The sequence below is a fragment of the Budorcas taxicolor genome, chromosome 16 (genome assembly GCF_023091745.1).
Source record: "Budorcas taxicolor isolate Tak-1 chromosome 16, Takin1.1, whole genome shotgun sequence".
NCBI lineage: Eukaryota > Metazoa > Chordata > Mammalia > Artiodactyla > Bovidae > Budorcas > Budorcas taxicolor.
Window position 1 is genome coordinate 30,922,706 of NC_068925.1, and position 13,261 is coordinate 30,935,966.

The window sequence follows — 13,261 nt, forward strand, 5'->3', positions numbered from 1 at the left end:
GGGTGGGAGGATCAGGGCAAACAGGGTGTGATCTCTCGACCCTGCCAGGGAGCTACTGAAGGACCACCCCTTCTTCTACGTGCCCGAGATCGTGGACGAGCTCTGCAGCCCCCACGTGCTGACCACAGAGCTGGTGTCTGGCTTCCCCCTGGACCAGGCAGAGGGGCTGAGCCAGGAGATTCGAAATGAGGTATGTCACTTGGTGACCCTAGAGTCCCCAGCACTTCCTGTGGGGGCAGGGACAAGAGCGCTTTATCGTCTCCCTACCCGGCGATATACCTGGAATCAAAGTTGGCTGTGGGCGGGAGGTGGGGTGAGGTGGGTGATGAGAGGAGAGCAGGGGTCAGGCGTCCAGGTCTGAGTCTAGGAGGGGCCAGGCGGCCTGGCGCGGTGTGACTGGACCCACCGGCCCCCAGATCTGCTACAACATCCTGGTACTGTGCCTGCGGGAGCTGTTCGAGTTCCACTTCATGCAGACAGACCCCAACTGGTCCAACTTCTTTTATGACCCTGAGCTGCACAAGGTGAGCACCCAGCGGGCTCCCACAGGGGCCCTGAGCTCTGCTGCACCAGGGCTCCACGATCCGGGGGTCTCAGCCCCCCATTGCCCTGTCCCTCCACCCCACGGGGGCAAACCTTCCCTGGTATCGCCCATCCTCAGGTGGCTCTACTGGACTTCGGGGCAACTCGGGAATTTGACAGATCCTTCACCGACCTCTACATCCAGGTAGAGGAGTGTGGGGGGCTGGCCTTGGCGGGTGCCCTTCTGGGGCCTGGAGGGAGGGTGGACTCCCGTCCAGATGTCCCTCTGTTCCTGGTGTTTGGTGACAGTGGAGGAGGTCATAGCCGCCTGAGGCGCAGAGGAAAGTAAAAGTCACTCAGTCGTGTCTGACTTTGTGATGCCGTGGACTGGAGCCCCCCAGGCTCCTTTGTCCATAGGATTCTCTGGGCGAGAATACTAGAGTGGGTAGCCATTCCCTTCTCCAGGGGATCTTCCCAACTCAGGGAACCCTGGTCTCCTGCACTGCAGGCAGATTCTTTACTGTCTGAGCCACCAGGGAAACCCAAGTAAAGGGTAAAAGTGGATGTGCTGGCATGTGAGGGGAGGGGAGGGTGCCAGCCCCTGGACCCCCCAGGATCTCCTCTCTACGTGCCACCCATGGTGCCTCTGTCCAGATCATCAGGGCTGCTGCTAACCAGGACAGGGAGGCTGTACTGAAGAAATCCATAGAGATGAAGTTCCTCACCGGCTACGAGGTCAAGGTGAGCTTTCTTGACTCTGGAGGTGCACCAGGCCTGCTGAGCCACATGCAGCCGCCGGGCCAACTTTGGTGTTTGTGTGAAGGGTGGGACGTGGACTGCTTTTCCTGTGAAATCTGAAGGGTATCTCAGTTCGTAAGTGGATGAAATCAGAGTTGGTACGGCAGGTCGGGCAGGCCCTGTCCCAGCCGGTGGGCCGAGGTCCTCAGAATACCAGGGCTGGTCATGAAGCCCTTGTGTCCCACCCCAGCCCATGTCGAGATCCTAGTCATTGGGCTCATTGTGGGTGCTCAGGGCCTGGGTGAGCAGGTGGGATGGCAAAACCCAGCCCCGACTTCCTGTGGCCTCACTGGGGAAGGGGTGAGGGGCGCACTGGAAGAGATCTTAGTAGCCTCTTAAATGAAGGAGTGACCGTGTTGGGGTCCTGTCGCCAGATAGCAGCACTGTCCTCTCCCGACAGAGGGGAAGGGTTGCGGACCCCAGGTGGTCTTGGGTCTACCGCCCAGGAGTGCAGAGGCTCACCTCAGCTCAGGCCTGTGGCTCTTTCGGGATTGACAGGCATTTTATAAAACCTCTGGATTTGAGTGCCCTCAGGCTGGGTCACACCTGGCATTCTGCCAGCAGATATGCCAAGCTCCCTTTCTTCTTAACTGGAAGAAAGGTCACACAGGAAGTGGTTTGAGTTCATGCCCTGGTTACCATGATTCAATCTGGGTGAAGCACTCACTACCCGCCCTGCCCTCAGGGAGCGCTCAGTCTAGCCCCTGGGGGTGTGTGTGGGAGGAGCCCTGGGCTTGAAGCCCCAGCCCTTCAGTCTCCCCTCCCTCTTCCTCCAGGCCATGGAAGACGCCCACTTGGATGCCATCCTCATCCTGGGGGAGGCCTTTGCCTCGGAGGAGCCCTTTGACTTTGGCACCCAGAGCACCACCGAGAAGATCCACAACCTGATCCCCATCATGCTGAAGCACCGGCTCGTCCCGCCGCCCGAGGAGACCTACTCCCTGCACAGGAAGATGGGCGGCTCCTTCCTCATCTGCTCGAAGCTGAAGGCCCGGTTCCCCTGCAAGGCCATGTTTGAGGAGGCCTACGGCAACTACTGCAGGAGGCAGGCCGAGCAGCAGTAGCAGGACCCTCCGTCCTCGGTCCTTGAGCCGCTGAAGCTAGTGGGAAGCTGGTGGTGCCGCGCTGCATTTAAACTTCACCCGGTGGGAGAGGGTGGCCGGGCTGATGGGGGGTCGCTGCTCGGAGCCTGTTGCCCGCGCTTATACGTGGTTTTTTGCTAAGTGGCTGTGGGGTAAGAGGAGCAAGGATGAAAATGCAGCCCCACTACTGTCTGTCAGAATTTGCTTATTGTTTAGTAATCCTCTGAAATGGCTCTCGATAGAAAGACAATTTTATTTCCTCTTCCTTTTTGTAACAGGGGTTTTTTGCTAATGTGAATGTTAACCAGAAGATAAGAGTTCTTCCTTTGAATACCTGCCACCAAAAACAAAAACAAAACACCAAAACCAGAAAAGCCTTTTTGGATTTTATTGAGTGTGTAATATCAGGTTTGTGTGTGTGTGTGTGTGTGTTTCTAGAATGAGATTTGTATTTTCTGCCTTTTCCTCTGTGGCCTGGATCTAGAAGTGCTGACCTGAGCAGTGCCAACAAGTACCACTTTGCCAAGCCAGGCCCACCCACACCTGCTCTCTGGCTGGTTGCTAGAGGCTTTCTTGAGAACGGAGGTTTCCAGAGAACTGCCGCCTCCTACAAGGAGGACAGGAGCCACAGAAGGAGAGAGGGCCACACGCGCTGTCCCTGGGCTCCAAGAGAGGTGTGCGGGTGGGGGGGGGGGTCCTTCCTCCTGCCCCAGGCCCCTGGGTCTTGATGTGCACATATCACTTGCTTGGACCCAAGGGGTAATTTCAGGCTGTGTTAATATTCGTACAGTTCTTGTAATTGTCTGTACTTGTTTCAATTAAAAAAAAACAAAAAAACCCTAGCATTCTGGCATTAATTCTTTCACTTGCAAAGGCTTCTGAGCTGATGGTGATGAGCCCGAGGTCAACGTCACACCCTTTCCTGCCTCCAGATGCTTCTGCAAGGTTTGGCCCTGTTCCCACCACGAGGCTCTCCGTACCTGAACCCAGAAGGCTTAGCCCATATTCATCATCAGAGAAAGATGGCAGAGTTGAGTCGGAGCAGGAGACAAGTCTTGCAAAGCCGAGAGTATTTCTTCACTGGTCCTTTACAGATGTTTGCCAACCTCTGCACAGCTCCTGCCTCTAAAGCATGGTTTCAAACAGTGAACCAACAGCTAACAGAAAAGTCCATTACATGTGAAATGGAACAGGGTGGGGTCTCGGAATAATTATTCAGCTGCAGCCAATTTAAGATCTCCTTTGTTAAGACCACCCAGGCCTTCCTGAGCGTCCTCAGCTGTGACATTCTAACTCAAGCACAAGTTGTGGGACGTGTCTGCTGCTTCTCTGCAGGTAGAAGATGGAGGAGCAAGCAGTCGCCACGTTCAGCTGGCGGTGGCACGGGTCGGGAAGCCTGGCTGGGGGTGGGGCGGGCCTCGTGTGGTAGGCTCCCTGTGGCAAGCGCACACAGCAGGGCGGCCCACAGATGTGCTGGCAGAGCCTGGGCTTGCAGACTGGGCACCAGGGGAGTTTGGACCAGAGAGCTGAGAGAGAGTCAAACACTGTTCTCACCTGAGCTATGGGAGGAACTAAGAAGAGGCCCAGATTAACTCCCCATCCTTCCAGTGTCACGAGGAAGCTGGCTGAGGGGGCGAGACAGGCAGAAATCGGGGTTCAGAGATGAAAAGAGTCAGTCACCTTTTTGCCATTCCTCAGACTTCTTAATCAGGGGAAAAAAGACAAAATACTCAGTTCTAACAGTTCTCTGTTTTATTGCAATACATCAGAGTCTGGTTAATATTAAGTGATACCAACATAAAATATCGGCGAGGAGTCTTGTTACATTTTTGACTGTCCCACCTTAAATATTTCTGTGCAAAAGAATCCACACCATTGTTTGGTAGCAGAGAATCTCCTTATAAAGTTCCCTAAGACACTGAGGGGGTAAAACCAAACAAAATAAAGAGTGATCAGAGGCCAAAGCAGTTATCTTTTCCCCTTCCATACACACTTATTTGTCAGCATTATATTCTAAACAAAAAAATGATTACACCCAGGCCATGCAAAACTGTACAATAATATTACAATGAGAAAAAACCCTAAAAAATTTATAAAATAAATGATATTACACTATCAAATAAAAAGGCAGGTCATTTTGTTTTCATGAAATTTCAAGGCTGATTTGTATTCATCAATTTCCCCCCATAAATGAAATGGTTTGTGTGTGTAACGGTCATCCCTGCGAAGGGAGAGGAGCGCCTGGCCTGCCGACCAGCGCTGAGACTCGAGGCAGAGCTCCAGCTGAAGCGAGGGCCCCTTAGGAGCAGGGCTCTGCAGAGGACGCTGGACTTGTCATAATGAAGTCATAACAGGGAAAGAGGTTTTTAAGATGGGCCCAATGAAATGCCGTGTGGCTTATCTAATGAATGCAGGGGCTGGGCCAGCGAGAGGAGGGGAGCGGGGGGCCTGGTCATTTCCCAACTGGCCCAGCAGACTAGGGCAGTGGTGAAGCCTGGCTGCTGCTGAGAATGCTGCTCTGTCCAGAGAGTGGATGCTGAGCTTGACAGGGCTCCGCTGAGCTGGGAGACCACAGAGCTTGTGGACAAAGGCCAGTAAACAGCCCTGTTCTGCTTGGGGGGGGGGTTCAGGGATGTCTGCCCACCTCTACCCTGGCTTTTCTTTAACGATACCTGAGAGTCCATAGAAATGCAACTGGTCTTTCACAGAAGTAGATGTGGCCACTGAGAAACAAAATGACGTGACTCTAACCATACGGAAGGCAGAGGGAGGCTGAGAACCAGCTGGGGAATGACAGAATGCTGCTGTAAACAAAACAGGGATTTCAGATTCTTCCCTGAAGCTTGGGTACAAGCTCTGCTTGGAACATTAAATAGATGGGCCCTTTTTAGTTGTGTTTCACAGCCTTAAAACTATGCTCCCTCAGAAAGAAGATTAAATCACGAAGTGCAGGTGTGTGTGCACACACATAACTAAAAAAGGTGCTTTAGCAATTATTTGACAAGGAGGAAGGCTTCTGTTTTTGGCAAAAATATATACATATATGTGTGTGTGTGTGTGTGTGCATGTATATATGTAATTTTATACACCCAAAGCACACAGCAAGATTAAAGTAGGATTCAAGAGTAGACAACAAATTGGCTGGATATAGAGAGCACCGAATATCAGCACATCTAGACTATGCCAGAAATGCCTCTTATTTCTCCTTTCTACTGAGAAATAAGCTCCTGCTTCCACATGTTTCTTTGAATGTCCTGCTTGAAAACAAAGGACGAATGCAGACAGCAGCATCACATCTGTTCCGTAATCTTTGTTACTGATCCATTTCAGCGATCATTATGCTTTTTGTTTCTTTAGAATCCATTCCCCATCTTCCCAAATCATTCAAGAACCTTCAGAAGGTAACTGCTTCATATTGGAGAATGGGGATAAACCCAGCTGAATGATCACTATCTTGGGAAAACAACCCCCAGATTACCACCCTTGGCAGTGTTTCTTCCCCAAGGCTCCTCCTATTGGACACGAATCACATTTGGGACTGCTCTCTTGCTACTGCTAAGACCGTTTCAGATTACTGGAGTATAATCTACTGGGTTAGTATTACACCTCCCAGTGAGTCCGAAAGCCAGGACAAGCCCTTATCTGCCCTGTTCGGGGGCTACAGGGTATGACTCACTATACTGGTGTCCATAGTTCAGATATGGTTATTATTTTGATCCTAAAAGCATCTGAAAGAAATAAGCACCTATAGGCAACAGAAACTTAGTTGTCAAAGCTATAAGCTAATGGCTTAGTGTGGAGTCCAGTGAATCTCAGCTGGATCTGCCTCCGCTCAGAGGAGAAAAGGGGGGCAGGAAGAGGTGAGGGGAAAGCAAAGAAGAGGGTGGGAGGGTCTGAAGGGGACTGGGCCACAGACGCTCAGCAGTCGGCTGGCAGGTTCCCTCTCCTCCTGCGAAATGCCAAACGTAAGGAGTGATTGGAGTCATGGCAGTAACCAGACTCAACGTCTGACTCTTGAAATCTAAATGCACAAAAGTACTTCCACATAACACTTCTCTTCCAAAAGCAAAGGATTTAGAAGGTTAGAATTGTGCATTTATGCCCATCCTAAGTTAAACATAAATCTGAGCAAGCGCCAAGTTCAGGATGTTTAAATGCCAAACCTGTTATTATTTTAAAATTCTCTACTGTAATATTTCACAATATAATGCCCACACAGGACCCTTTCTTCCCTCCCTGAACCTCAGTGACTTCCTCCTGAGAGTGGCATCTTCTGGGAATAGTCCGTTCCCTCTGGCCTGCGGTGGGAAGTGGAATGGCTGCGGTGGGGGTGTGTGGGTGTGGGTGTGGGTGTGGAGGTGGTGCTGGGTGGGTAAGATGTCAGTGCTCACACATCAAGATGCGGACAAGCAATGGCATGAATGCTCTTCCATTTCAGCTGAATTTTAAGAAGACAGCAGAAAATCTGTTGGTACTTCTCAGGGAAATTTAGATAAAAAGTAAGAGAGAGGCAGATTCTCTGTATGACTGTCAGATATTTTTATTTCTTTCTCTACTCATGTGCTTAACTGGTGAAATGACTCTGGAGAAATAAATTCCTGGTTCTGCATCTCTTTCCTTATGGCATTAAAACAGCAGGAATCCAAATGGAAATGGGACTAACACAATATAGCTAGGAGGGAGGCAAAGCTTACCCGCTCAGGAAGGCCACACTGGGCTGACTTCCTGTGTGCGGCAGGGATGAGCTGTCTGCTGCCCGCTCCGTGTGGGAAAGAGTATTTGGTTAAGGCTGTTCAAGTCCTTGCATTTGAGGTTTTACATTATTTGGTAATTAAACCCCTTTCCCAGGCTTATCTGAGGATGCTGACACCCCCCCCTCAAAACAGATCCCTCTCTGAAGAGAAGTTGGCTCAGCTGGGGACATAGGCCTCACTGCAAGGTGGGGAGATCAGCCAAGGGAAAAAAGCACTCTGCTGAACCTTTTTATGGCCCTTCAGAGACTATGCCATTCCTTATATCCTTTCAGATGGAAGGGATCAAGAAGGTGACAAAACTGCGTTTCTACATTCATCTGCAGAAGATACCAAAATATAATAACAGATGAGAAGTGCGGTCCAAATTCTACTGCTAGAAATAGAAATGTCTTTTGGATAGAAGTAAATCTGCCTTTTAATGATGCTGCTGAAGAGGCTTTAAATGTTACAAGTCTGGTTCCCAGTTTACACTCCAAACCGATGAAACCAAAGCCTTGGAGCATCTCCTAAAGCTCGCAGGTGCCCGCGTCCAGCGTGAGAGACGCAGGTTCCCCTGCCCAGTGTGAGAGCTGGCGGTAAGGGGATGCTTGCTCCTCCCACCCTCCCTCTTTACACATCAGTGCCAGGCCTTTCTACCCTTTCATTTTTTAGGTGGAAAACAGACAGGAAACAACACAGTTCTTTAAATTAAATGATCTCTCATATATGCATCCAGTTTTTGTTGAATACAAGATGCTTCTTTTTACTATATACATTCAGTACTTAACCTCTACATTTGTGTATTTATTTAAACTCTGTTTTGTAGTAAAATATGCATCGTTTTAGTGATAAGGGATTTACTGGCAACGATCAGGTCGACATTCACTGTGGTGCTGAAGGGGCTTGGCGCGCGCCCGGGGCCCACTGGCGAGCCCCACGTGCTGTCTCAGGGCTACGAGACTCTACTGTGAAAACAAGGTCTGCTTAATCTTATTCTTATCGCTTACATGTGTGGAATCTGTCTACTTAAGCTACCTTTTAGGGGAAGGGTGAAATTGGAAAGCAATGCTAAGTGTATGAAATGAAATCAGTATTCATCTAAGCTGCTCAATGAAAGTCTGCCTTTATGGTTGTTGCTGTTAAGTCGAGGAGGGCATGGATGAAAGTCCTAGAGGCAGAATTCCTGAACCCCCGCCTTGCTACTGCAGTTGGCCCTGGAGTTTTCAGGCAGAGGTTGGGGAAGAGATGACAGTGAGAGGAGGGGGCAGTGGAGGGGAGCCCAGAGCGTCTGAGCGCGGAGGCTGCTCATGGTCCCAGCTCCCGCTCACGGGTCCCAGCTCCCGCGGTCCGTGCTCTCCAGAGATAGGCTCTTGGTCTTCCGGGGCGACACCGGGCTGGGAGGACTGCTCAGATTGGAACTGTTGGAAGCCGTGGAATGCCGCGGAGAATCAGAGTCCTGGGAGGCCAGAGGAAGACATCAGGGAGCAGCAGAGGGTCAGGAGGGGCTCGGGCCATCATGGGTCCTCTCCAGCCACCCTGGCCAATGACTGGACATGACTTTTCTACAACCCGTTTGCCAGTGCAGGAGACATAAGAAACTTGGGTTCGCTCCTCCTCCCTGGGGAAGATCCCCTGCAGGAGGGCACGGCAACCCCTCCAGTATTCTTCCCTGGAGAATCTCATGGACAGAGGACCCTGGCAGGGTATGGTCTACAGGATCACAGAGAGTTGGACACGGCTGAAGTGACTTAGCACGCATGCATAACTTCTTTACTGTGGGTAGAAAGCACCTTTTCTGAGCTGAGTAAGAGGCACAGAATATAACAAATTCTCCTAGTCCTTTCTGCAGGTCTTTGGAAATGTAGGCTATTTTCATACGAAAGCTAGAAGTCTGAACACCTCCAGGGTAACTGCAGCTTGCAACCCAAGTGACTGGCTCTGCCTGCTGGAGCATGTGGCCGATCCCTGCTGCAGTCCAGGCGGCAGAACAGCTTCAAAAAATACATTCGCCTGTCTGGTTCAGGACCTCTCCAGAACCCGTCCCCAGGCGGAGCTGCTCCCCACAGGCACTCACCTCTCCGTCATAGTCCCGCGCTGGGGCATCACTTCCCTGGTCCATGCCTCCCGAGGACAGCGAGCCCTCCGATGGGGAGGGCATGGGCTGCCGCTTTGCACTGTAGCTGCCTCCAGAGAATTCTCTCTTTAACGCACTGCCATTCTGTGCAGATGACCCTACGGTACATGGGTCAGGTAAAACGTCACACATGTAGAAGGGGACGACCCTCTGGACAGCACACAGACAGCTGAGGTGGGGAGCCCTCCTTCCTGCTTAAAGCAAACTGATGGACCGTGAATCCGGCTACACTGAAGCCCACCCTGGAGCCCAGCCACCAGGGCTGCTGGATGAGTGGGCAGCACTTGCCAGGCCTCCAGGCTCTGCTCTCACTGGCTGTGCCCGGGCTGCCCTGCTTGCTAGGCGATTCCGCAGAATCAATGCCTCAAGTCTCCACCCATGTGCTACTGTCTCAGTGAGTCTTTCCTGCTCCCTGGGGCTCCTACAGTACTTCTCATCACGTCTTTCATAGCACCTGGACATTAGGTTGGAATTATGTGCCTGCCATTCTTTTACTGGATGGTCCTTGCCTCTGGAGGCCCCTGACAAGAATGGGGCAAGCAGCAGATGTTCGAAACACACATGCTGAACGTGAAGCCAAGGAGAACAGAGCTCAGAAAAATGAAGACCACGCCACCTGATGATGCAGAACTGTCACTTAGCTTCTAGAGAGTTTTCATTAAAGACACAAAGGAACATAACAGAAGCATTTTCATTCCACAGGGCAAAACGCCACAGATTGAAAAAACACGGTGTGTTTCTTTAAACTCACCCTCTGCTTTGATTTTAGGGTTGGGACACATCAAAGGAGGACTGGCAACCACCCAGAGGAGGAAAGGGGATGACCAGAAAATTCTCGGAAATATTGGGGTACTGTTAGCACCTATATATGTTCAACTCTTAGCACTCCCTACTATTTTTTAGTTTTTAACCTAAACATTTTAATTCTGTTGAGCTTCAATATTAAGATCGCCATTCAAGAAAGACTGAGATTGTGTTGAGGCTTTAGCACAACTACAAGGTATCGATGGTTTTGAGTTTCTGCTAGTTTAACAAATCCCTAAAATTGAGTTATGTTACATTCAGAATTCAATGAAATGTCAAGAGGTGACTGGTCAAAGGATATGTACTTAATGATCACCCACATTCAGATGTCTTCATAGACTGAACAGGAGCCTGCCTGCTGAAACCCTGTCCTTGGCGATCTGACAGCTTGCTTTCAGTTTCTTTCCTGAGCCCCTCAAATGTGTCACCATAATCTACTTACTGCAGAAGTTACCAGTGCTGAGTGTATGCTGCATATTATACTATGGAGCTGTAAAAATAGCAGTGCCTGGGCCCCATCCCAGACCAACAAAAGCAGAATTCCCAACTGAACTTTTAAAAGCCCTTCTGATGATTCTAGAATGCATCTCAGCTTGAGAACCACTGACTCAGCCTTACTCCCTAAGAGATCTGCTCCCTCCCAACACTCCATCCTATTTCTAGAGGTGTCTGTCACTAGACATGTGCTGATTTTCATTTGTTGATGTGTTTCTTTGGATAGGTACTCTTTACTTTTTTGTTGCCAATCTTCTCTGTCTTAGATTATAACCTAATTGAAGGCATAAATCATTTTTTTAAGATTTCTCTTCCAATTCCATGCCTAGTATAGTCCTCAATTTAACAAAAGCTGTAATGTGAAGTTACTGTTGTAAAAATTTTGTCCTTCTGAATAAAAAACCCAAACCACCATAGAGTTCTGCTGCTCTGCTTACTAACCTGTGTGATCTTAAGCAAGTTATCTTGTCGGAGTTTCAGTTTTCTTCATTTGTAAATAAGAAAATGAATTCTACCTTATGGGGGTCTTGTGGGAACTGAGCTCTCAATACACAGAGAATAAAATGTCAGAAAGACGGAGTCTGATGGGCTGCCTAGTGCTTAGTATGTTCTTCCTGGGGTCCTTTCCTCCATCCTAGTGATCATTTATAGAACCTCACCTCTGTGATTTACACTTTTTAAGTCTGGAAAAATTCCTTTCAGAGAAAAATTACACTCAAACCACCCTAATCTTAAGAAACTGAGATGGGCTGTTTTGACTGAACAGCAAAGGGGACAATCTGAAAACTGTGGTCCTAGGCAGGGTCTCTTCCCAAAAGTTCTAGATGGTGATTTGGGAGGTTGGGCACTTCTCATCACGGTTTGTAGTATTACCTGTCTGTCTCCCAGATGGACTGCGACCTCTAGAGGGACCCCGTGACGACTTTTGTAACAGCTGCACTTGCGCCTGCAAGGCGTTGCCCAGCTGGCTCTGAGACACTGGCAGCTGGTGATGCATGAGCGCACGGCTGCTGCTTTGCTAAGCATGTGTCTCCTGCAGCCCAGGCTACTTACTTGCTGACAGGCCACTGCTGGCGCTCATGGAGCGACCGGGTTCAGGGCGGGATTTGGTGATAGACGGAATACTGACCGAGCCACTGAATGCTGTCCGACTTTCCTGAGGCCGAGGGTTCTAAGATCAAAAGAGAAAGAAAAATTCTTCATCCAGAGAGAAACTCATTTTCGACAGAGAGGCCTATTTTTCACCCTAATCTCAAGAAATAAAGTTGTTTAGACTATAGTGATACAGAACACGAAACAGATTCTATAATCCCGCCCACCCACCAAGGCGCTAAAGCCCTAACAGGAATAGACCCCAGGCCAGTCAAACGCAAGTGCTTATTCTTGTATTCACCGAAACACTTCTCAGTAACTAGGAATTTGCTGTTGTCGTGAGGACAGTAAGTGAAAGTTATATGGTTAGAAGTGACAGTGAAACATAGAATTACATGGACATCTGCAGATAACAGAAGCAAAGCTTTTATTATGTCTGACATTTTTATTTCCTTAGGGAAACTCAAAAGCTGACTGAGCCTGTTGAGAAGAGAGTCACCTAAAAGCATGCTCTTCTCATGCACTCCTTCTACTATTCTGATACCAAAAGGGCCACTTGCACGTTCCCGTTCTGGCCGCCAGGCAGCCTCCCCGCCTCACAGACAAAGCAGCGAGTCCTAACTATGGCGCCTGTGACCATCGCCGCCTGGGGGAGGCGGCTTAACTTGGCAACGCTGGGGGAAAAGCTCTCCATCTAATACTGAATGATTCTGGGGCCCAATGTAGGAGAATGAGCCACAGAATGCTTTGAAAGGTACAGACACCCAGACAGGTGGGGTGTGGGTCCAGCCTTCTGAACGGCTCCTCCATGGCCCCAAACTTTTCAGACCAGAAGGGGTGTCGGGGCTGGCTGGTGCCTGAGAGAAGGTTACGACGACACAATTAACGCAGGGCCCAAGCCAGCAATCAGGAAAACATGCGCTAATATACCCCTCGAAAAACTCCAACTCATACAGTTTAAAGAATCACACACATTGAAAGTTGGCAGGCTGGTTGCCTTCAAATACCACCACCGCCATTTTGGTTCATATATAGAATTTGCAAAGTCCATGTAATTCTTATTGTGTTATTTGTTTAAAGCAAATGTTTTACCTTTTTTTTTTTCTCTCTAACAAAATACAAAATTTAAAATGGAAACAGTCAGTGCTAGCATTTCAACATCCACTCACGGGAGCCACCCTGTGAGGTGCCAGTGACATGCGTACGTATGATGCCGCAGAGGAAAGCTCAAGAGAGACAGGGGTATCAGCTGAAACCTTTCCACTTTTACTGGTTTTGCTATGAACTTTAAGGTACCTTGGTGTTGTCCTTTTCTATAAAACAAACCTACTCTAGAAAAATGGCAAAAATGAAGGCCTATAACAATACCAGTGGTTTACGTAACACTGAATATTGAAGTAACAAAAGAATGACACACAGATGTGCTCTGGAAAAATTAAAAAAAAACACAAATCCAACAGTTTTATCATTCATCCAGCTGAAGTTCAACTTCATTATAAAGTAACATGAAACGTAATCTGATGGTCCTCTCACAAATATGCTTAAGATTAGGGTAAAATGTCCACTAATAGCAGTGTTTCTCTTTATAGATGACTAACTTA

At 49.1% G+C, this 13,261-nt stretch overlaps 2 protein-coding genes across 2 annotated transcripts in view; one reads left to right on the top strand and one right to left on the bottom strand.

Annotated features, from left to right (window-relative positions):
• The window catches only part of COQ8A (coenzyme Q8A), a 46,545-nt gene extending 43,306 nt beyond the window's left edge, over window positions 1-3,239 (top strand). The window contains exons 11-15 of the mRNA XM_052654247.1: window positions 49-190; window positions 417-524; window positions 662-727; window positions 1,177-1,263; window positions 2,097-3,239. Coding sequence (XP_052510207.1) covers window positions 49-190; window positions 417-524; window positions 662-727; window positions 1,177-1,263; window positions 2,097-2,384 — 691 coding nt within the window. The 3' untranslated portion in view covers window positions 2,385-3,239. The remainder of the gene's footprint in view (window positions 1-48; window positions 191-416; window positions 525-661; window positions 728-1,176; window positions 1,264-2,096) is intronic.
• A 4,695-nt stretch (window positions 3,240-7,934) lies between these two features.
• CDC42BPA (CDC42 binding protein kinase alpha) overlaps window positions 7,935-13,261 on the bottom strand; it is a 296,230-nt gene continuing 290,903 nt past the window's right edge. The window contains exons 38-40 of the mRNA XM_052654292.1: window positions 11,622-11,739; window positions 9,210-9,367; window positions 7,935-8,591 (exon numbers count right to left, since the gene is read on the bottom strand). Of these exons, the coding sequence (XP_052510252.1) occupies window positions 8,460-8,591; window positions 9,210-9,367; window positions 11,622-11,739 (408 nt within the window). The 3' untranslated portion in view covers window positions 7,935-8,459. The remainder of the gene's footprint in view (window positions 8,592-9,209; window positions 9,368-11,621; window positions 11,740-13,261) is intronic.